At 44.8% G+C, this 24,674-nt stretch overlaps 1 protein-coding gene across 1 annotated transcript in view; it reads right to left on the bottom strand.

Annotated features, from left to right (window-relative positions):
* The window catches only part of MYO5C (myosin VC), an 87,793-nt gene that overhangs the window by 6,608 nt on the left and 56,511 nt on the right, over positions 1-24,674 (bottom strand). Inside the window, exons 25-37 of the mRNA XM_037143050.2 lie at positions 22,857-23,037; positions 20,636-20,729; positions 20,276-20,339; positions 20,110-20,190; positions 19,002-19,182; positions 17,333-17,426; positions 16,820-16,880; positions 10,780-10,945; positions 7,404-7,491; positions 5,331-5,429; positions 3,918-4,072; positions 2,835-2,924; positions 408-558 (exon numbers count right to left, since the gene is read on the bottom strand). Of these exons, the coding sequence (XP_036998945.2) occupies positions 408-558; positions 2,835-2,924; positions 3,918-4,072; positions 5,331-5,429; positions 7,404-7,491; positions 10,780-10,945; positions 16,820-16,880; positions 17,333-17,426; positions 19,002-19,182; positions 20,110-20,190; positions 20,276-20,339; positions 20,636-20,729; positions 22,857-23,037 (1,505 nt within the window). The remainder of the gene's footprint in view (positions 1-407; positions 559-2,834; positions 2,925-3,917; positions 4,073-5,330; positions 5,430-7,403; positions 7,492-10,779; positions 10,946-16,819; positions 16,881-17,332; positions 17,427-19,001; positions 19,183-20,109; positions 20,191-20,275; positions 20,340-20,635; positions 20,730-22,856; positions 23,038-24,674) is intronic.

Below are 24,674 nucleotides of genomic sequence, written 5' to 3'. Positions count from 1 at the left end.
GAGGAAAGAGACCATGTTAACATAGTAACTCATGGTCTGGAGCCATTTAAAACTGAAAGCATTTAAATTTCAGAAAATTAAAGATCATATAGGAGTTTGAAAGGAGCTTTGGGAATTCAAAAATACTTGGCTAAGACCCAGGATTAGCCATATAAATAGTAGCAATTCTCCCAAGGTTTTCCCTTCCAGATGCATCACCTTTACCTTTAGAAGGAAAACTATGAACCAGGTATATAGATATAATTGTTACAAGCAAAATCAAAGAATTAAAAAGTAGACATATACACCACTAAATTTTCTTGGTTTTAAAATTATATTCTGTGTAGCCACACATTCCATACACCTAGTTTGTTTCTTAGGGGTTCAATATTGCTATAAATATTTTTGGTTATCAATTCTTTTCTTACCTATTATGGGCTGAATGTTATTTTCCATTACAATAATGAACTGATGATATATTCGTATAGCCACATCACTGAGAATCTGTCTGTATTCTGACAGGTCGAAATTGTTCAAGCAGTTCTTATTCTGATGTGGAGTGTTATGTTTCATGAATTCCTGAAAGTGATTTTGAGCATATAAAATATTAAAATAATATAGGCATGTAGGAAATTGAAATACTGTCTCTACTAATGGTATTACAATGGTACAATCAGCTTCTACTATACCCCCCCACACACTTTGAAACTTAATGTCTGATTTGTATTTCAATAGTTCGTGATGTTTGGGGCAGCACTTGTTTTCCATGACTGACTAAATGTCACTGTGCCCCCAGAGCCTACAAACCACAGCAGAAAACCACTCCCGTGGGAGTTCATAGAGAAAACTGCAGAGCAGCTGAGGGAACAAGTGCTATAAAAGGTCAGTAGGTAAGTGAGATTCATAACTTTATAATTACAGAGTACAGACCAATCTGAAATACTATAAAATGTGGGTTATGAGCTGAATGTTCATGTCTCCCCATTATTCCCAATCCACATGCTTAAGCCCTTACCTCCAGTGTGGCTGCACTTAGAGACGGGGCCCCTAAGAAAGCAACGAAGGGTAAATGAGGCCATGAGGATAGGGCCTCATCTGTTAGCACGAGTGTGCTTATAGTAAGAGACAGTGAAGAGCTCAATCCCTCTCTTTCCACCCCTGCACACAGAGGGAAGGCCATGTGAGGACACAGCATGACAGTGGCTGTCTGCCAGCCGGGAAGAGAGGTCTCTCCAGAAACCAGCCCCGTGGGCACCCTGATCTGGGCTCCAAGTCTCCAGAGCTGTGAGAAATGAGTTTCTGTTGTTGAAGTCACTGGTTTACGGAACCTTGTGTATAGCAGCCCAAGCAGACAAATGCAGTATGTTTAACGTGTCCAAAGAGAAAAAGAAAAAGCAAACATAAAGACAAGAATAGGATACTAGGATAAAAGGCAGAGGTAGAATTTTAGAAATAAAAACACAGAAATTAAAAAAACACTCAGGGAAAAGAACATCGAACACCTGGCTGAAGGAGGCAAAAACAGGATCAAAATGTAAATGCTGTTGGATAATCTCCTTGTCCATGAGTGTCTCAGGGACGCCTGTGTGTCTTAAATGGATGGTCTGTCGGTCCCCGCCCCCCACCCTGGTGTTCCTTTTAGTCAGAGCTTGGATCTTCTTGACCTACTTCTCCTTTTGTTCTATGGTACTAGTAGGAATACTTTCATACTTCACTTTCTATCTACTGGGACAGTTGGTTAGCCATGTAGAAGAAGATATGAGGTCATTACCTCACAAATCAATGTAAAATAGGCAATCACACCAATTTTGGATGAGTAAAAGCACAAGTAAGTTAGTAAACATAAATTAGATAAGTACGTGAGTAAATTCTTGAATTGTAAGAGTTTAGAAGAAAGCAGGAGAATATCTTCATGATCTCAGAACAGAGAAAAACTTCTTAAAATGTGTAACATAAAAGGGTAGAATAGATTTAAGTACATAAAATTCAAAAACTGTGTATGATGAAGTCTCCATAAAGAAAATTAGAAGACATGTGACAATCTATCCATAATATATAAAGATCTCCTATAAATAAGTAAAAAAAATCACCCCTAAGAAAAATTTTAAAATGGATGTAAGTAGGCAGTTTAAAAGGAAACCCGGATGACCAATAAGCATATGAAGTGATGCCTGATCTCACTGGGATCAAGCAATTTCAACTTCAGTCAACAAGGTATTGTTTACGCCAGTGACACTGGTAAACAATGTGTCTCTCAGTGCCGAGTGTTGGTGAAGGTACGAGACATTGGAACCCTCACTATTAGTGGCACCATAAAACGGTGCAACTATTTCAGACAGCGGTGAAAACCCTAAAAGCCATTTGGTTATTTGGTCAAGGACGCTTGGCTCTGTGCGCGCCTGTAGGTGGGACACTCCCTTACGACGTCAGCCCCTTAGAGACGGGTCACGACGGCAGAGGAGTTACAGGCTGTGGAGGAACAACCGGAGAGAACAACTCTGCAGAAACAGGCATGTTGAACTAAACGCTGTGTTTTAGAGTCATAATACTGAAAACCTCAGAATTTCACACCCAGAAAGAAACTTAAAACTTACCCAGTCTACCCCACTAATTTAAAACTCAAGGAAACTGAAGCTCAGTACCATGCCCAATGTGTAAGCCTCTTTCTAGAAGTCCTCTGCTCGTGACTTCTGTCTGCCTGGCAACAGGAAGTCAGCCCCCTGCAGGGGGTGAGACAAAGCCAGCAGTGCAGAGGCTGTCCCGGAGCTGGGTGTCCCGCGTCCTGTCCCCACAGGGAGCCAAGGCCGTCGCAGACCAGCAGTCAGCACAGAACACAGCGCAGGCCAGCGTCTTACCTCCTCTCCACTGTACTGCTTCAGGCAGTTGAGGAAATGACAAGTATTGGAAAGCCAAAAGGACAGCATTTCAAAGTCTTCTAAATGCTCCTTAAAGAAAAAAAACAAACAAATGATAAAATGTGAACTGGTGATTATTTTCTTGGTTTCTAAATATTTAAACATCCCAGGCAGCAAGATGGGGCAAACACTGCGTGCCTGCATCCTGGGACACAATGCAAGAGTGTCCTGAGGAAACCCGGTTTGTGAAAATACAGACAAGGAAAACATCGGTGTACGGGGGGCTCTTCCTAGAACACTGGTGGTGACTGCAAAGACAAAGACAATAAAGCACTTAGTGTTGAACACATGCTAGTTTTCTGCTCTTAACTCCTGATGACCTCTCAGTACAAGAAGTCATCATTTTTGGGAGAGGAGGGAAGAATTACTCTAACCTCTCATGCATTCACTGTTTTTATTTTCCACTTTTCCTAGGGTATTTAAAATAGGATTTAATTACTCATTACTCTGCTAGAACATATGTTTTACTAAAAGTGAGACAGGACCTTTCACAACTAAAAATTCAAACACCCACCAACACCAAACACCGCTTCTCATTTGGAAGGGGAATGAGAGCAATGGGTCTGTATTTTACTGCTTCCTCACTAACATGCAGCTCATCTCTGTTTCTGAGCGGGGACCAAGGGTGCATAATGTGGTTTCAGAAGGGAGAGTGATGGATGAGAAGGTTTTCATGCCTTCTCATTCCTCACCATTCGCTCTTCATACATCAACAGGCGTGTACTCCTCACAGCCGGGACTCTGACACCCTGAGGGGACAGAGGTAGTGGGGTGGTAGCTACCAGGTTGTAGTCTCGCAGGTACGGCTCTGAGGTCTGTTGGCAGATCCCCACTGTTAGGGATCCCTGACCTAACTTGTCTTTTCCTAACAACTTGGCTATTTCACCGACTGGACCTCAGACTTGTGTGAGAAATCACGTGGTTCACCGAAGCCTGGAGGTGAAGGATGGGCATCTGGTCATTCCCACAGATGTTCCTAAAGTGCCTGTAATTCCGAGGGCCAAGGTCAAAGGCAGTTCCTACCTTAACCACCTGCTTGATGCCACTGATGATGCTGTTCATGAGGGACTTGAGCATGTTGGCGTCACTGAGAGAGTCTGCGTAGCGCACGCACATGAACAGGATGTGGGCTGGCAGCCCGGGGATCATGTTCACCACCACGCCGCGGGGCTTCAGGTCTAGAGCAGAAAGTCAACGAGGATGACAGCTGGTGGTCAGCTCTCCCCCCGAGGAACCTCTGACTATAGGGCAGGGGTTGTTTGGTTTTCTGTACTTGACACAATGCTTGAACGCATAGGGATGTCCTTTCTCTTTGAGAAATTCAGTTTGGCTCTTCTTTCGGCAAAAAACGTTCAGGGGCTACCAAGTGCTCCTCTTACTTCTCATTTGCAAAGAACCTTCTCCCTGGTGTGGAGACCCTGGATCCCCAGGGTAAGAGAGGAAGCACAGTTCCACGCACCCACCCCAGCCCCTGTGATGAGCTGCAGTACCATCTCAGCGACTACGTGCACCTGCCTTGGATCCGGGAAAACAGGAGCATGACAGTCCTGCAGAGGAGGCCTCGCTGGCCGTGGAGAGAAGAGAATGGTGGGGTGACAGATGGGGAGGAAGGGAAGAGAGAAACTTTATAGAACGAATTAAGATAAGCAGACAAAGACCTCCGCATGGCTGAATGAAAACTGGGGAACAAAGAAGAGGCCCCCAAACTGGGCATCAGTGAGGGTGGAAAGGAAAGGGCAGGGGTGCTCCTGTGCTCTGAGGGGTTATTCAGAAGCAGAGGAAGTAAGGCTGCATGTTGGCTTTCTGCCCTGAGATCCTGCGACTGGCGGACAAAGAGGCAGCTTTTCTACTTCCCTCTGGAAAGGCATGTGGTTTTCATGGTGGAGACAGTCTAGTCCCGGTAATTCCAAGACCACCAATGCCTGACCATGCTTATGGGACATTTCTGTAACTGAGCTGTGGCTGGTCACAGTCACAATTGCCCGCAAGTAAACTTCTCAGAGGAAGTTGAACAGAGCACAGGAGCCACCATCCCTCCCACTGTGGATCCTGTGCTGAGACCCAAATGGATGGAGAGGTGCCGTCTATCCAGGCCCTCTGATTAGATGTCAGAAGAGGGTTGGCAGTGCTTCTCAGCAGAGGGCCATGGAGCCCCAGGGGACACCTGGCAGTGTCTGGAGATGTTTTTTATTGTCATGACGAGAAGTTGCTACTGGTTTCTATGGGTAGAAGACAAGGATGCTACTCAGTATCCTACCATGCACAGCAGCCCTTAAAAGGAATTATCCAGTCAACACAGCTGAGGCTGAGAAACCCTGGGCTAGCGCAGGAAGCAGTGAAGGAGGAGAAGAGACAGCCACCACCCAGGATGGTGGCAATGACTGACGTTCAAGTTCAAGAGATGAAGCAAAATTTTAGAGTTCCAGGTTTTACTACCAAGAATGAGGTTTTGAATGAGCCTGGCCTCATCTTCTCTCTTGTACTCCAGCATTCCGAGGTACTCCTTGGGTCCTGAGGTCAGGCGCACATCACCGGCTGTAGACAGAGGCAAACAATCAGTTAAATACACAAAAAGAACTTCCACAGGCCTTATAATGGGACTATTCTGTCTCCTTCTATCCCACTCTGCATGGTTTGCAAATGAACTCCTGTGGCTTTCAGATAAATAAAAACTTTCTTGAATCCTGAAGAGTTTCTTCTGGTAGTGATCCTTATCTGTTAGTATATCCATGAGTACAGCTGCTGCTGAGGAGGCTGAGTTGCGCTCAGGGAAATCCTGGTGAGTGCCTGGTGCACACCCAGCACAGCAGGGGCATGACAGCGATCCACAACGCAGCTCCTGTCTTCAAGATCTGGGGCTACGGTTAAGGAAGCAAGACCCACGGAACATTTGATACGCGCAGCACCAAACTGTGTGATCTTGAGGGGACTGTGTTAGTGTCCTATATGCTGTCACAAGTTAACACAAACTTGGTGACTTAAAATAACACAAAACTTTAATCTTACAGTTCTGGAGGTCAGAACACTAAAGCAGACCTTACGGGGCTAAAATCAAACTGCCAGCAGAGGTGTGTTCCTTCTGGAGGCCGTAGGAGAAAATCGTTAGTTGCCTTTTCCAGCTCTAGACAGAGGCCATCTGCATTCCTTGGCGTGTGGCCACATCACTCTGACCTCTGCTTCTGTCATTGTATCTCCTCCTCTCCATCTGCTGTGGTCAGATCACCTTTCTCACCATGACCTTCCTGTCTCTCTCATTATATTGGGTCCACGTAGATAATATGGGATAATCTCCCCATCTCAGGGTCCTTAACTGAATCACATCTGTAAAATCCCCTTTGCCACATAAGGTAACACAGTCCCAGGCTCCAGGGGTTGGGACAAGGTCATCTTTGGGTGGGCCACAGTCTGCCTCTGGTCCCCAAAGTTCATGTACATCCTGGGAGAAGGGGTGTGACGACAGAAGCAGAGTTTAGAGAGTCAGTGGTGGCAAAGGCCGGGGAATAGCCCCTCTCCGGGAGGCTCCAGAAGGAATGCGGCCCAGCTGACATTTGATTTTAGCACAGTGAAAACCATTCTGGACTTCTGACTTCCAGAACTGTAACCTAATTGATCTGTGTTCTATTAAGTAGCTAATTTTGTGGTGATCTTACAGCAGCCATAGGAAATGAATGCAGGGGCCATAAGAATTCACATAGAGGTGAACTGGTACTGTTGAAAATGTTTGTTGAAGGAGGCAGCACTCCAGTTGGGCCAAGAAAAGTGAGTAGCCTTTGGTGATGGTAAAAAGAAGGTAGTGTGGACAAAGAGTTATCAGATCTTTCTTATTGTTGCATGAGAATTTCTCTATTAACTTGCTAGTTCTGTTCCCTTAAAGACTGATAAAGGTAGAGTGTCAACTGTTTTACTAAGCAATAGGAAGAATGACTTCTGATTGCCGAATTGCATGTGGACCAGGAAGAACAATAAATGAAGTAGAAATACCTGACAAGGACATCACACTTTGGGTTTTCTCAAGTGCGATAATGAACAGATCAGGGTACGTTCCTTGCAGGAACCCCGGAAGCTAGGGCTACCTATGTGGTGAGCAAGAGAATAATGGGCTTGGGAGCAGATTCTCCGCCCCCAGTTAACCCTTCAGATGATGGTGCCCCTGTTGGCAACTGGACTGCAACTCAGAGCCAGAAGCACGGAGCCAGGCTGCTTCTGGATTCTTGACCCTCAGAAGCTGCATGTAACAACACACTATTTGTTGTCTGAAGTTGCTAGATTTGGGGTAATTTGTTATGTGACAATAGATAACTAATACAGGAAGGGTGGTGAGCAATCTGCCTGCCTTGAAGAATCTCTCTTTACATCAGCCATTACTGAGACCCTAAACCCGCCAGTTGAGAATCATTCCTTTGGCTTTCAAAGACTTGGGGGCCACATCAAAAAATAAACACTTCAACAATGCACGTCGACCTTAGCTGAAAGTTTGAGAAATAAGAAAGTGAATGTTATTTTTCCTACTTTTTTCAATTGTCTTAGTGAGAGTCTTGACTTGATCTTGTAGCTTTTTAATCACTCTGTCCTTCATGTCTAACTGTTCTTCCAGATCCTACAGAGATCGAAAGAAACAAGGATGTCAGCTTAGAAGCATCTACATTTGTTTTTTGGGAATAGCTTTATTAAGCTCTAATTTACATAACATCCAATTCACATACAGTTTAAAGTTCACTACACAATGCAGTGGTTTTTACCAGCCTGTGGGCAATCATCACTGTTATCTAATTCCAGAACATGGTCATCTTATCGAAAAGAAGCCCGAAATTTTTACCTGCCACCCCCTGGTGCCCCACTCCCTTCCAGCTCCTGGCAACCACTCATCACCTGGTTTTGGTCCCGATGTACCTTCATGCCTGGCCTCCTTCATTTAGCAGAATGTTTTTATGGCTTATCCATGTCGTGGCTTGTATCAGTACTTCATTCCTTTCTGTGGCCGAATAATATCCTATTGTGTGGATATACCACACTTATCTTGATCTATTTCCCCCTTAGTAAATGAAGTAATGCTCATTGTGGAGAATTAAAAAATATGAATGTGTGAGATCAAATTAATCTCTTTGAACGTCAGAGGCTGGAGGCAGAGAAACTCTTCAGAGATTAGGGTCCTGGCTTTGCCTGTCCATCCCTAAAAGGGGTGACCTTGCCCAGGCCGATGTGGATTCCAGACCTGGGGAAGTCCGAGGTTCCTACAAATATTTCCTGTAAAGGGCACAGAGTGTGTCTTTGACACAGGAAGGATCCGGGCTCCTCCAGCCCGGCAGTGCCCACCACACAGGGTCACTGCAGCCCTGTGCCCTCTGGGGACTCTTGAGGCAAAGGGGAATTGTGCCGTTTCTACTCTGTGGCCACCTTTCTTCGGCTATGGCCCCGACCTTTCAAGTAGAAGTGTGGGCATAGTGTCTTCTCTCTAATTCAAGCCCATCCTATTATAAATCTAATAGTAAAAAGTCACTCATTAATCCATAATCTGGAGGGAACCACAGTTCACATTTTATTTCACTCCTTTCTTTTTTCCTAATATGGCACATATACATTTTATATCATTGGTATCATACCAATTACATCCTCTATATTCCCCTAATTATATTGTAGACATTTTCCCATGTCTAATAATATGCCCGAACCATCACTTGAATGGATGTCATTTAATACACAATCATTTAACCTCCCCGCTATTATTCGACATCCATTCCCCCTTTTTGCTATGATTAATAACACTACTATGAACACTGCACAAAATCTTGGCCTGCATATCTGATTGCTTACTAGGAACAGAATCTGAGAGGTTGCATTAGTGAGTCAAAGGGATGCACTTCGAAAGGCTCATGATGTTTGTCTCCAAACCATCCCGAGAACATTTGCAGCAATTTCTATTCCCAGAAGCCATGTTTGACAGTGCCCACTTCAAGACAGTCTTACCAGCTCCATGAGGTCTCTATTATTTGAGAGGCAAAAACAACATCTGATTTTAATTTGGAATTTCTTTGATAAATAGTAAGATGATCAGTATAAGTTTTTAAAAATTATTTCTTTTCTAAAAAGGATTTTCTCTGACTCAAAGGGTTGCATAGGGGGTTAATTAGTGTTCTTGCAAAATTCATGTCCACTTAGAACCCTGAATGTGATGTTATTTGGAAATAAGGTCCTTGCAGTTGTAATGAAATTAAGGATCAGTATGACATTGCACTTGGTTAGAGAGGGTTCTATGTCCAATGACATTGTCCTTATAACAGACACAAAGTAGTATAGGACAAGGTAGTTATAGTAAAGGACACAAAGAGGCACACAGAGGGGAGGCCTTGAGAAGACACCAGCAGAGGCTGGTGTTGATCTGTTATGAACCGAGAAATGCCAAGAGTCACCAGAAGCTGGAAGAGGCAAGGAAGTCCTCTCCCCTAGAGACTTTGGAGGAGTGTGGCTGTGCCGACTTCAAATGACTTTGAATTTGGACTTACGGTCTCTACAAGTATGAGAGATCAAATCTGTATTGTTTTAAGCCACCCGGTTTGTAGTCATTTGTTATGGTGGCTGTAGGAAACTAAAACAGTTAAGCCTCATCGGTGGGTGAAATCCACCACCTAATTTATAGGTATTACATGTGTCTGTGGCACATCCATCTGTTCATTTGTAACACTGAGGCTACTCGTCGGTCTAGGAGTAGTTTGTTGGCATGAACATGTAGATATAACTGCTCCCCAGCTCAGGGCATTATGGAAGCAGCAGGGCCAGCCCGTCCCCACCTGGGAACAGAGCCACACACACGGGGGCTCCTGAGAAGGGTCACTGAGTGGACCTCACTGTTCCTGGAGCATCGGAAACAAACTCACACAAATCCCACACAGTGAAGGGACTGACACATACCCAGAGCGCCACACTCACAGCTAAGGAGTGGCGGTTCACATGGACAAGACATGCAACATGCACAGGACCCACCCACATTTCCACTGGCCCCCACCGAGACCCCAGAGACACACAGGCAGGCAGGACCACCTTGAATGCACTTTCAATGGCCAGCTATTTGGTGTGATTCGAGGAGTCTGTTCTCTGAGAAAGTTGTCTCCCCCTGGAAAGAGATGGCCATCATCCAGGTGCCCCTGACTGGAGTTTGTTGCTTCCTGTTAAATACTAAACTCCCCAGATTCCCCTTTTTTAGATATAATTACTCTTCAAAGTTAAATCCTGCCACTATAAAATATAACTTTAGCCCATCATGGTTTTCCTGTGACACAGAAAATGGGGGACCCTGACGATGGGGAGTGGGGCCTGTGGACACGTCCAGGCTGCCCACTGTGCTGGTCACGGTCAGAGAGGCTACCAGGCCAGCCAGGGGCCTGAGAGTTTCCAACTCCCAGGAAAGCACCCCATCTGCTACTTTGGAGCTTTTTAGTCTCAGGTTTCACACACCAGTAAAATTTCAAAACAACTGCTAGGGCTGACATGAAGTTGCCCAGTTTCATTTTGACAAGGGCATTTTCAGGTTGATGAAGACTTTAATGATTTAAATCCTGTCATCTACTACCATGACCATTTCACTGAAGAACATTTTGACTATAGCATTTGTAGGAAGGACATACCCCCAGAAGAAAACATGGGCACTGTCAACTGGAATGGGTGCTGTCCAGGGGACAGAGCCGGGGCCCGTGCCACCTCACCTCTCCTCTGGGCCTCCCTTAACTTTATCAGGCATTTCCCTGTAAGTCTCAAGACTCCCCAGCAGGGGGCTCAACCTCAGAGACCACCTGTCTCTGCGCATCACATGCTTTAGGTGGCATGTCCCCCTTTCTGTGACATCTGCACACAGGCAGGCAGTCACTTATCAACAACTGAATAAACTTCTCACCCTGTTTTCCATAGTGAGACGAGATGCTTCCTGCCGGAAACGACTCTCTACTTCACTGTCGGTTTCACATGGTTTCAAGTCCTCACTGGCTTCCTGCATTGCTTGAATCTTATCAGCCCCCTTCTCTTTCTCTTTGGTGCGCATTTCATTTTGGGCTTCTATGGTCCTGAAAAAAGGAGAGAGGAAATTGTGGTATGGGCTTGACCATCATGGAGAAGTCACTCATTGCCATCACAAGCACTGATATTTCCAAAGACAGAATAATGCTCTGACTAATTTATATGTAAAGCAACAGTACCTGAATACAGGAGTCCTTGAAGGGGGTGGAAGGAGACCAGGGTTGGCTGGGGTATAAAACTGTCCATGGACTGCCCCAGTCTCCTTAACCTGCCAAGAGGTCCAGGCTCTCACCCTACCTACACCTACACCCCTTGACTGTGCCCACGGGACATCTGCACCACTCAGACCCTCGTGACCAAAAGCTTCATTATCTTCTTTGTAAACAGCCTGGGGATCAGACACTCAAAAAGATGGGAGTCAGAGAGAGAAAAGGAAGCCCATAAAAAGTTACAAAATACTCATGGATGGAAAGTGCAGCATGGGGAATATGGTCAATAATACTGTAACTGTGTGTATTGTCAGGCGGGCATTAGACTTATCGGGGTGATTACTTTAGAAGGCATGTTAAGTGTCTAATCACTACGTTGAACACCTGAAATTAATATAATATTGTATGTCAACTGTAATTGAAAAATAAGTTAATGAAAAAAGAAGAGTTCTAAAATGGTGTCTCATCACTTTCCTAATGGGCGCTCATTTCTTCCTTATCCTGTCAATGAAGTCCCAGGACTAAAAAATGCTCTCTGGGACATAGGGTCCGTTAATTGCTCTGAAAATTAAGCATTTCAACAACCTGGCAGCAAAACAGGAAATTTTCTTTCCTTTAGTTAAAATTATATTTTATTGGTTATACCATTACAGTTGTCTCAATTTTTTCCCTTTTGCTCCCCTCCACCCAGCACTCCCCACTCCCTCTGGTGATCCCCACACCACCGTTCATGTCTATGGGTCATGCACATAAGTTCTTTGGCTCCTCTACTTCCTGCACTGTACTATACACCCCCATGTCTATTCTTTAACTACCTATTTGTACTTCTTAATCCCCTCACCTCTTCACCCATCCCCCACACCACCCCTCCCATCTGGCAACCATTAAAATGCTCTCTGTATCCATGATTCTGTCTCTGTTCTTAAATAAGTACCTTTAACATTTCATATAATAATGGTTTGGTGATGATGAACTCCTTTAGTTTTTCTTGTCTGGGAAGCTTTATCTGCTCCTTCATTCTAAATGACAGCTTTGCTGGGTAGAGCAATTGTGGGTGTAGGTCCCTGCTGTTCATGACTTTGAATATGTCTTACCAATCACTTCTTGCCTGCAAAGTTTCTTTTGAGAAATCAGCTGACAGTCTTATGGAAATTACCCTATAGGTAACTAACTTCTTTTCTCTTGCTGCTTTTAAGATTCTCTCTTCATCTTTATCTTTGGCATTTTAATTATGATGTGTCTCGGAGTGGGCCTCTTTGCATCCATCTTGTTTGAAACTCTCTGTGCTTTCCACATTTGCATATTTATTTCCTTTGCCATTTTAGGGAAATTTTATTTCACTATTTTTCAAATAGATTTCCAGTTTCTTGCTCTTTCTCCTCTCCTTCTAGTACCCCTATGGTGTGAATATTGGACCTTTTGAAGTTGTCCCAGAGGTTGCTTATACTATCCTCATTTTATTGGATTCTTTTTTTTTATTGTTGTTCTGGCTGGTTGTTTTTTTTTCCCTTTTGTTCCAAATCATTGTTTTAAATATTGGCTTCATCCACTTTATTGTTGTTTCCCTATAAATTGTTCTTTATTTCAATTAGTGTATCCTTTGTTTCTGACTGGATTTTTTCATGCTGTAAAGGTCCTCACTAACTTCACTGAGCATCCTCTAACCAGTACTTTGAAGTCTGCATCTGATAGATCGCTTATCTCTCTTTTGTTTAGTTCTTTTTATACAGTTTTTATCTATTTTTTTATTTTGGCCATGTTTCTTTGTCTCTTCATTTTGGCAGCCTCCCTGTGTTTGTTTCTGTAAATTAGGTAGAGCTGCTTTGACTCCATGTCTTGGTAGTGTGGCCTAATGTAGTAGGTGTCCTCTGGGGTCCAGTGGCACAGGCTCTCCTATCACCTAAGCTGAGTACTCGAGACATGCCCTTCATGTGGGCTGAGCACACCCCCCTCTTGTAGTTGAGCCTTGGTTGCTGTTGGCAGATCAATGGGAGGTATTTACTCAGGCCAGTCAGCTGCAAGGACTGGCTGTGACCACTGACCACCAACCACTGCCCTCCGTGGAGGATCAACTGTGCAGGGGCAGGGTGGTGGTGCTCCGACAAGGTCTGTAGCTATCCACCAGGCATTTCCCAGGTGGTGCAGGCCAAGGTCAGCCCCCACCTGTCTGAGCTATAAAGCCATCTGAGATGGCTGCTACTTGTGCTGGGCTTGGAGGTTCCCAGGAAAAGCCAAGCTGTGAATCTAGGCTGGCTGCTGCTAGTGTTGGACCTGGGGCTCACTGAAGCCAGCTGTTGCTTGTTTGAAAGGATTTAGGAAGGTGTGTAGCATGAGCCAAAACCAGTCATTCATATGCAAAAGCAGCTTGAGTGGACTGGTAAGTTAGGTGGTGTGGAGTCTCTTGGGGATCTCCAAGGTGAGTCAAACAGTGTTAGCCAGGTTGATGGAATCTCAAATATGGAACCAGCTTGGCAACTCTTTTTCGGGAAGGCCTTAGAAAAGGAACAATGGCCTCTGTTAACTTTGATGCCAGACACTTCAGTTTCTCTCAGTATGCCATTTATGCCTTCAAAGTGCTACCACGGTGCTGGATCTCAGAGGCAGTGAGTGTGAGTAAGTCAGTCTGTGTGTGGGTTCTTTAAGAGGAACTGGTTGCGGCCCTAGAAATTTTTTCCACTGACTCAAACCCTGCTGGGTTTTGCAGCAAGAAGTTGTGGGGACTTATCTTCCTGGCACTGGAACCCTGGGCTGGGGGCCTGGTGTGGGGCTGGGACTCCTTGTTCCTGAGATATCTCTCCCAAATTTTTATCCACCATACATGGGTGTGGGACCAGCCCATTTTGTATCTGTTCCCCTTCTACCCATCTGGATGGATGTGGTTTCTTTAATTCCATAGCTGTCAGACTTCCATTCGACTTGACTTCTGATGGTTCTGAGTGATGGTCATCCTATATTGTAGTTGTAATTTTGATGTGGTTGTGTGAAGAGGTGAGCCATGTTTGCCTATGCTACCATCTTGACTGGAAATCTGTTCTAGAACTTTTCCCTCACAAGGATCCTCTAGGGCACCAGGCGCTCTGCTGGTCAGAATATAATAAATCTGGGGCAATTATCAGTGAAGATCTTCTATCAACAGGGATTTTAGCCTCTACCCTAAATGGTCTGCTATGAGAAGACATGTTCTGTATTTCACAATGTTTTCTTTTTAACCAGTTTTCTGAACAGATAATCCATGTCCATGTGGTGTACATTCTAAGGGTTTAAAAGTGTACATAGTCTTCTGGCAACACGAACGTGTAGGTAGACACACTGTGCCTCCTCGCACAACCAAAATAAGGTTGACAAAAATTTAGGAACAAAATAACAACCAGTACCAACAGAAAATTGAACTGTATGGAAGTCCGACAACCAAGGAATTAAAGTAGACAGATTCATCCAGATGGGTAGGAGGGGTGGAGTTAGGCAGCTGGGTGGAGAGGGATCAAGGCAAAAAAAAAGTGGTGGCTGGAGACCCTGGCACGCAAGGCAGCAGTTGGCAGACCCAGTGAGGCGGCAGACTGTGGAATGGGGACACGGCGCACAAGGCGGCTGGTAGAACCCGGCGAAACTGGGGAGTGAGACAGACCATGCAACCCAGGGCCCCAGCACCGGGAAATAGAGCCTCAAAACACTGAGGCAGCAGGAGAGACTCCCAGCCTTACAGGAGAGTTTGCTGGAGAGACTCATACGGGAATAGAACATACAAAAGCCCACCCACATGGCAACCAGCACGAGAAAGGACCAGTTTGCTTGAGGGAAGCAGCGGAAGGGACTGAAATCCAGCAGAGAGTGGAGCAAGCACCACTGTTCCCTCTCAGACCTCTGCCCCTCATACAGAGTCACAACCCAGGAACTGGGTTGCCCTGCCCAGGGGAACACCTACGGCTCCACCCCTCACTACATAATAGGCATGTCAAGACAAAAAAAAAAAATGGCCCAAATGGGAGAACAGATCAAAATTCCTGGAAAAATATAACTAAGAGACCAAGAGATAGCCAACCTATCAGATGCATAATTCAAAGCACTGGTGATCAGAATGCTCACAGAATTGGTTTAATTTGGTTGCAAATTAGATGAACAAATGAAGGCTATGCTAAGTGAAATAGAGGAAAATGTACAGGGAACTGATAGTGATGGGAAGGAAACTGGGAGTCAAATCAATGGAGTGGACCAGAAGGAAGAAAGAAACAACCAAACAGGGGAGAGGGGAGGGAGTTTCAGGGGGAAAAGGGGAAGGATTTATAGGAACTAGTATAAAGGACACATGGACAACAACTAAAGTGGGTGGAAATGGGAGAGAGGTGGGAGCATGGGGGGATGGGCAGGGATGGGAGTAAAAGAGAGCAAACTATACTTGAAAAATTATTAAATTTTAAAAATATGGGGGGAAAAGAAACAACTAAACAGAAAAGAAGGAAGAAACAAGAATTTTAAAAAAATGAGGAGAGGCTAAGGAACCTCCAGGACATCTTTAAATGTTCCAACATCTGAATTATAAAGGTACCAGAAGGGGAAGAGGAAGAGCAACAGGTGGAAAACTTATTTGAAAAAATAATGAAGGAGAACTTCCCCAATTTGAAAGGAGATAGACTTCCAGGAAGTCAAGGAAGTTCAGAGAGTCCCAAAGAAGTTGGACCCAAGGAGGAACACACCAAGGCACATTATAATTACATTAGCCAAGATTAAAATGAAGGAGAGAATCCTAAAAGCAGCAAGAGATAAGGAGACAGTTATCTACAAAGGAGTTCCATCAGATTGTCAGATGATTTCTCAAAAGAGACCTTACAGGTGAGAAAGGGCTGGAAAGAAGTATTCCAAGTAATGAAAGGCAAGGACCTACATCCAAGATTGCTCTATCCAGCAAAGCTTTCATTTAGAATAGAAAGGCAGATAAAGTGCTTCTCAGATAAGGTCAAGTTAAAGAATTCATCATCACCAAGCCCTTATTATATGAAATGTTAAAGGGATTTATCTAAGAAAAAGAAGATAAAAAATATGTACAGTAAAATGATAGCAAACTCACAATTATTAACAACCACACCTAAAACAAAACAAAAAAAAACAAACAAAAACAAACTAAGCAAACAACTGGAACAGGAACAGAACCACAAAAATTGAGATCACATGGAGGGTTAGCTACAGGGGAGTGGGAGGAGGAGAGAGGGGGAGAAGGTACAGAGAGTAAGTAGCATAGATGGTCGGTAGAAAATAGACGGGGGGGGGGGGGGGTAAGAACAGTATGGGAAATGTAGAAGCTAAAGAACTTATGACACATGGACATGAACTAAAGGCGGGGAATGTGGGTAGGAGAGGGTGTGCAGTGTGGAGGGGAGTGAAGGGGGAAAATGGGACAATGTAATAGCATAACCAATAAAATATATTTAAAAAAATAAAAGTGTATATGGTGAAGAGTAAGTCTCCTCCCCTCCCTGTGCAATCAGCCATCCAGCTGCGTTCCCTGCAGGCAACAGCATTTTGTTTGTTTTGTTTTGTTCATTGTCCCACACGTGTGTGCGTGCACATGTATTCTTTTCCTCACATTTCAATGCTAATAATTATACACCTTAATTAGCGCCTAGGTTTTTCAGCTTAATAACACATCTTGGTATTTCCCACAATTTCAGAAAAGCACATCATGAGCATGAATTTGAGGTAATCCACGTTAACACTCACCTTTTTTTCATCCCTTCTTCTTCTTGACTGCCATTCACCTGATTAGACAATTCTACTTTTCCTGCAGTGAGAAGAACTGTCAGTACTTCCGGGGCCATAGCACTGGGTTCTGATTTGGGCCCGGTCCTATGTACAGTGGTCGGGGCTCCTAAACTGTATTCAGCCAGAGATCAGGTTTCGTTTGACCTGAACAATGTTTAAACTACTTTTAAGCCATTATTTTAAAACTGTGGTATTTCACATAAAAATGGCTTCTCTTTTAAAAACGGGAGTATCAGGCAACACTGGGGCTGGCATTCCCACTTGGCAACAACCACCGGAGCTTGGAGGCAGCTCCGCCTTCACATGCCCAGGCACCTTCTGAGAGCCCCACCCAGCCCGGGTCTCCCACTGACCTCCCTGCCCGGCCAGACGGAAAGTCAGAGTTGGAGACCCGTGGGCACGATGACTTTTCTGTCACTTCCTGCAGAGAGGACTGTTTTCTAAAAGCCGTTTCAGGAGGGTCCCAGTTACCTTTCATGGTCTCCATTTGTTCATTCAGGCGGATTTCAAGATCTTGCTTCTGTTTCTGCAGTTCTGAAATTTGCTGTTTAAAGTCTGGGATCATCTAGAAGAGTGAGAGATATTAGAGTATAAAATACTTCATCTACGAACTTTAAAAATCTCAGAGCCGGTCAGAAGCAAACTAAACTCTCTAGGAGCCCATCGAACATATGTCTAGTAAGTTGTGTAAGGAGGCCAGCCAAGACGTCAGACTGGATTGGAATTACGACTTTTTGCCTCAAGACCTACATAGTCAGAAGAAATACCAGCATGCTCAGAGGAAGTGGCCCTCGCAGCCACAGTCCCCACATCACCGCTGTCTCCTGGAGAGAAGGAAGTGTGCTGTCTGGGGGAGCGCTCCGTGCTGAGTTGAGGGAGGGGTGAAGTGAGGACAGGGTGGCGGCCTCCGTGGTCTGGACCCAGAGGCATTGCCTCCTCACCCAGGGACAGGAAAACCATCTCAAATGGGTTCCACTGAGCCCTTTGAATTCCAGGCTGTGCTATGTCAGTGGAGGTCTGGAATCATCTAGCATGTTTTGCAATCCTTTGTCCTTATCTGTATATATTTTTAAATGTCCATCACCTCTACCCTGAGGCGGGTAAAAATAGTTTCTCTGTTATACAAGTTTGTAAAAACACCCATGCCTCTGAAGTTCAGATAAAGAGTACTTGTTTGATTGTGCAATTGGATTTTACTACATATTCCTCATGGAAGTTTTACCCAAGGAATAAACAAAGATGTGAAGGTCCTTAACTACTGGTCCACATGTCCGTGGTGGGAGGGTCACATCTCTTCAGCTGCTGACACAGACCTGAGATTTCCTAGTAGTTACAGGGGAGGGAGAGGAGGGGGAGACAGTGAAGAAGCTGAGGAGGGACAGTCAGTGAAGTGGGATGAGAAACTGAGGAGAGGGTGGTGTCCTGGAAGCCACCAGAACAATAAGGAAGGGAAGGGAGTAGTTAAGTCATCAGGTGCTGCTCAGAGACGAAGACAAGAATGAAAATGAACCCTATGTGCACAGCTTGACGTAGACAGATTCAGTTAGTGGGAGGGGCATGTGACAAAGTTGGGTAGCTATAGAGTAAAGAGGAGGTAAATGGAGAAATCACGGTTGGATGACCACTGAGAAGGCTGGTCAACTCCCCCGAAGAAATGGGGTGGTGACTACTGGGAATGCGGGGCCAAGAACAGGATATGCTGAGTGAGGAGAGCTCTGAAGCATTTCTCCACACCAGCAGGCACGAGTTAGAAGAGAGGAGGAGACACATGCAGCGGAAGGGGCGGTGAGGGGAGCGAGCAGAGAGACTGACCTCCGGGACGCATGCCCCACTCAAGAGTCACCCTTTACCTTTATGTGTTTTTGGTCACTTTCCAAGGGGTTAGGACTAGATTTAAAAGAAAACAAACTTAAATACACACACACTTTGGGCCCATCCTATGGGAGAAAAAACATTCTCAAATCAAAGTGTGCTCTAGCCTGGGGTAATTTAATAGCTTCTCTTCTGACCCAATTATTTTACTACTAGGAAATATAACTCGGATCCATTGTTTTATTGCCAAGAAATGGAATTTTACTCCACTAATGAATAACAGCTCAAGGAAAACCGCCACCACCAGGGCCCATGGGCGGGACCATACCATGTTTTCTGATGTCAGCCTGGTAACTTCATGACGAATACTTTCATTGATGTCATTCTCTTCTCTAAATAATTTCTGCAGGTGGTTTATTTCTTGACTTAGATGCACCACTTTGAGGTTCAGAGCTTCAATCTCCTTCTCATAGCCATCCTTCTGGGACTGGAACTGGCTCTCCAAAACACTGAGGGAGGAGGGGCGGAGCAGCAGTTACAGAAGCAGCTAGAGCCGTGCACTAAGAACAGAAAGTTTCTTTACACGCTCATCGTCACAGGCCGTGGAATTAGGCACATAGAATAAGAACATCCTAGCTAGTTAGGAAGCTTATGTGTTTCCTCATAGGAATAGTAATTCCTATTAGGAATAGGAAATATTATTTCCTATTAGGAAATAATTATAATAGGAAATATTATTTTAGACACTGTTGAAATTACATTTTTACTCTAATAGTTCAAAAGTACGTTCTGTGTGATGCAACAGTGGTAAAGATGCATTTCACTGTACATTTGTCAAAGCCAACAGACTGCACAGCATCAAGAGTGACCCTCATATAAACTACGGACTCTGGTGAGAACGATGTGTCAGTGCATGTTTGTCGGTTTTTAACAAATGCACCCATTTCCGAGGTGTTGATAATGGCCGTGCATGTGTGGGGTGGGGGGTATATGAGAACTCTCTGAACTTCTGCTGAATCTTGTTATAAAAGTAAAACTGCTCTAAAAATAAAGCTTATTAATGTAAAAAATGCAGCAAACTACTTACATTTAAACACATCTATAGCAACATCAACAGTAGCATGGCTAACTTATTTGATATAATCAGTTTTTACTGGATAGGTTATAAGTTTTTTTATTCAGCATTTTATCCTATAAAGAGAGTGTTCTTTGTTACTAATTACTTACTTCGCAAATAAATATTTCTAGTGATTATTAGGTCATTTTACTCTAATAAATTTATTTTGTGTATTAAATCTATGTAAGATAAATCTTTCGATTTTCCAATAATCAATTTTCCAATAATAGATTATTATCTTTGATTCAAAGATAATAATCTATTATCTTTGAAACCAAACCAAACCAAACCAAACCAAACCCTGAGGGGACTTTCTTACCGGGTTGCTTTCTTTAGTCCTTCATAAGCAAACCAAAGTTCTCCATCCTCATTTAAATGTTCCAAATCTTCTACAGACAGCCTAGAGAATAAGGAGGGTAAGAAAATCTAGTGTCTGTCTCATGTGTTGCATGTTACTAAATGTTTGATAACACAAAAATGATTACCTGCTTCTGACATCTCCAATCTCACAGCTTTCGAGAAGTTGCTTGGTGATCTCTGACATCTTTTCTGAGAGGAAAAGGCAGCGCTGTGTGGATTACTTTCTTGATGAGCTCTCTTCTCTCTTCCCTTTCTAGGGTCCCATTTTCTAGGGTCACAGGGTCTCCCACTAACCAGCAGCTAAGGAACTTACCAGCCCTTTAACCCACCAGCTACTATGAAGCCAACCAGCCACTCAGCTTACCATACATCCAACCTGCTAGCCAGACTGCCTCATGCTAGTCAAAGAATGCATTTCCCCAGCAGTGACACCTAGGATAAAGGCAGTCTGCACCCCATGGGCTCAGTACTCAGGGCTCTGTTACCTCTCATTTCCCGCTTTTGTGACTGCACGTGTTTCTCCACGTCTATCTTCTGCATCTGAAGTAGCTCTATCTCCTTTTCAAACTCAGAGATGGTCTGAATCGTGCAATGACCACACCAGGTGAGGAAAAAAGACAGCTATTACAGTGTATATCAAACAAAGGTAGTACTCTTTCAGTGCTGTATATCTGTGCAGGGCATCCTCACTGCAGTTTCTTCAGTGCTTGTTAAACCATCACTGCCCATACATACACTGTGGCCTTGAAACATTTTAACTGCCCAAAATATTGCTAATTATTCCCAGATTTACCCGGTTGTGTCAACAGACTTGGTTTCCCTACTGAAAGAGAAGCGATAACTACTTACCACAAACTTAGATGGGGTGGGGAGGAAGGGGAGCAGGGAGAAGTAAAATCGAGGGGCTAAATTCTCTTTCACTGCACAATGAAGTCTTGGACGTGAGGGTGGGGGCAAGGCCGCCACCTTCGGAAGCGCGGATTCAGGCTCTGGCTGGGTTTGGACGTGGTGCAGTGTCAGGCCAGGGCACAGCCAGGAGGTTGGGGGTGGCCATGGGGGGTGACTGGGGTCCACCAAGGGGCAGCCCGCATTGTGGGGAGGAAGCTGTATCCTGCCTTCATTTACTGTGTGGGCTCACCTGGAGGAGGGAGCTCAGATCTGTGCTTTTGTAGCCATGGGATCTGTGCAGAGGCAACTAACCCCTTGCTGGTACTTCTGTCAATTAGTCCAAATGTTTAAGGGCTACCTCTCCTGATTCTCCAGGGGTGAGAAGGGCGATCAGACTGACATTTACTGATCGCCTTACACACACGACCTCTTCCTTATGACGGGCCCATAGGCAAGTAGAGCAACTTTTTATAGATTAGGAACCTGAAGCTGCATGCAGGGTAAATGGCATGTTCGGGGTCACAGGGCAAGTTGATGGGGCCCAGGGTCCTCTGATCGGAAAGCCCTGCTCTTTGTAACGTTTCAGCACTTATTACAAGTCATGTGTGTATTTACTTATAGCTGGATTTTCACACAGATAACTTGATGATGATGATGTGTTTACTTTCTTTGCAAATAAGATGAATCTCTACCACATGGGAGAGTTTGGACCACAGTTTTAGTTACCAAAGAGGAAGTAAGTGACAAATAGTAGTGCCTCACCCCAAGTGCAGCCACATGATTTCCCAAGATAGACTGTAGCCAGATGGCATTGCCCCCACAGACAGACAGACGCATTCTTATGTGACCACTAAGAACGAAGCCGTCGTAGGAGAGTGCGGTTCCTCCTGGTCCCCCAGTCCTTGGGCCCAGACAGTGTGACAGCTCTGCTGTGAAGGTCATTGGCAGCTCAGCTGTCAGTCCTAGTGATCTTCCAGACCCATGGCTGTTCCATGACAATTACAAAGAATATTTGCCAGTCTTAACACATATTCTACTAATGTGTGTTTCACACTGTTAGTGGAAGCTTAAAAACTTTCCAGCCTTACACTGAAATGTTTTGCACTCAAGGACTTAGGGACACACAGGTTTATGTACTCCTGTAGGGAGGGGATTCCAGTTCAGTCTTGGTTGTCCAAGCATGGATCACTGCTTTTGAGGGACTGCCTGATAATAGTTCAGAATGTGAGATTCTGATAGTGAGGCAATTTAGTTGTAATGCAGGAATTTATGGATGTACAGCAACATGATGGATTGTGTAAGAGTTCACATCAAGTTATAATTTAATATATAACATTCTTTAGGTCAGTATATTTGAGTAACTTTATGTTAGAGAGCTGACCTTTAAAATATGAAAGCATGCCCTGGTTTGTGTAGCTCAGTGGATTGAGGGCTGGCCTGCGAACCAAAGGGTCTCTGGTTTGATTCCCAGTCAGGGCACATGCCTGGGTTGTGGGCCAGGTCAGGTCCCCAGTAGGGGGTGTGCCGGAGGCAACCATACATTGATGTTTCTCTCCCACTGTTTCTCCCTCCCTTCCTCCCTGTCTAAAATACATAAATATCTAAAAAATAAAATACAAAAAGCAATTACGATTACTGTTAAATCAAAGGTGGCTTTGGGGGTTATACTTGGAAGAAGTGGAGGAATCAGGGTCCTTTCACTGTTGGCCTTGGGACGCGCCCAGTTGTCTGATCCTGTGGGAATGTGAAACCGCTCCCTCTGTGCAGCTGAGCAGATTCAGCCACACAGCGCATCTGACAGTGAGAAGGGGCTCCCACCTTTGCCTGTTTGCTCAGCCGGGCCACTTCGCCCTTCAAGCCGTCAGAGGTGATGCGCTCTTCCTCCAGCTGGTGCTGTAGTTGCATGTTCTCATCCTTCAGAGCTTTAATTTCTTCTTTCAAAGAGCAGATCTGCTTCTCATAGTCTTGTGTTTTCAATTCAAAACTTTTTTCGAGAAGTCTAGGCAGCAAAAGGGGAAAAAATGAATTCAGAATCATCTCTAAAAGTCTTTACCCTGGCTTAGAACGAGATACCATTTTGAAAAGAAGAGGAGACTCCAGAAAAGAGACAAGTTAATTAGGGTCTATAGTGACAGTTCCAATGAGCAATGGCCTTGTTTTTAGCTGTTTCCTGTCTCTGTGGGTTAAGAAAGCTTCCCACGCCTTCTGATCCAAGGAGCTGGTCTACAGTGGTCCCGCACAGAGGAAACACAGAACAGGGAGGCGGGACTTAAAGACTCAGTGGTGGCTGGGCTACTGTGCTCCCAAAGGCCCCTGGTTCCATGAGGTTCCCTTGGAGAGGCCACTTCCTTCAACAGAGACCTTGACACTTTCTATCAAGTCCTGGCCCTTGCCAAGTTCCAAGGACCCAGGAGGGGTTTGGCTTGGTCCTGAACAAGTGAATACAGTCATTTAATATGTCGAAGGGTGCAGCTCTGTAAACATTCTAGAATAAATTTCAGCAAATTAGGATGCCCCAAAGTTTATGAAAACCCAATTTCTCATGTGACAGTTGCTCAATTAAATACGGGATGACTTACCAAAAAGTCACTGAAGAGAGATGCATGACCTAGACCAGCCCAGCACAGCCCACGGAGGCCTAGAACTGAAGCAGTTCTAGGAGCCCAGTGGGTTTGCAAAGCATCATTCTACTTGCTAAACTGTCAACTCAGTTCATTTTATAACCGACTTGCTTTTATAGCACAAAGAGAAAAACTCTGAGGAAGAGAGTCCCATTCCCAACAGTTTTTTGTTTCATTTCCTTTGACAGATATTGACAAAATTTTAAACTCTGTTTTCAGGTTTTAAGAAAACCCACAGTGCTCCTAAGAGGCCAGAAAACTACCACTGAAGAAGCAGAATGCAGCCAGAAGTCACATGTAAAAAGAAGCTTAAATTTGTCTTCTAATCTATGTGGGTGCGTGCCCTCAGACTGTGGGCATCTTTGCACCCCTGGAGGGTTGTGCCAGTGGCCGAGACTTCCCTGTCACTGACTGGGGCCAGATTGAGTTACAGGTGCGTGCTGATGAGGACTGCAGAGAACTCCAGGTGACCCGGCCTCAGCCTGGCTCTCTAAGCCCCTGCTTGAAATGATCTCTCCAAGTGGCCCCACGACACAGGGAGGTACCAAAAACTAAGCCCTGCTCCTAGAGTTAAGAGTTCATAGAAAAAGAGATTTTTCAAGGTTAAGAGTCAAATACCCCTATTTTAAACTGATGTAGCACCAGGAGACACTTTGTCTATTTGTCAGCTCCTGGAGCGCTCCAGTGACTGCCCTCTCCCCCGCCTGCCCCTGACTTCTGGCATCCTGCCTCCTTGCCCAGGCCCGGGCTCTCCTGCTCACTAAGTGCACCTGGAAGCACTGAACGTACATCCTACCACCCCAGGCAGCCCTGAGCCTCCTGGTCCCCAACAGAGACAGGCCAAGAAGGTCGTATCTCTCCCGTACACCCTGCCACACGTTCCTGCTTTGAGATCTAAAACCTTCTAGTTGATTCCTTAAGAGAAAGGAGCCCAAACCGAAGTCTTTGGAGATTAGCAAAGGGTTTGATATTGACATAGAAAAGGTGGGGATGGTATGGTACAAGGTCATAGGGG

The sequence above is a fragment of the Artibeus jamaicensis genome, unplaced genomic scaffold (genome assembly GCF_021234435.1).
Source record: "Artibeus jamaicensis isolate MK-2021 breed Jamaican fruit bat unplaced genomic scaffold, CSHL_Jam_final contig_548, whole genome shotgun sequence".
NCBI lineage: Eukaryota > Metazoa > Chordata > Mammalia > Chiroptera > Phyllostomidae > Artibeus > Artibeus jamaicensis.
Note: the sequence above shows the minus strand (reverse complement) of the source record. Positions and strands in the feature narration are given on the sequence as shown.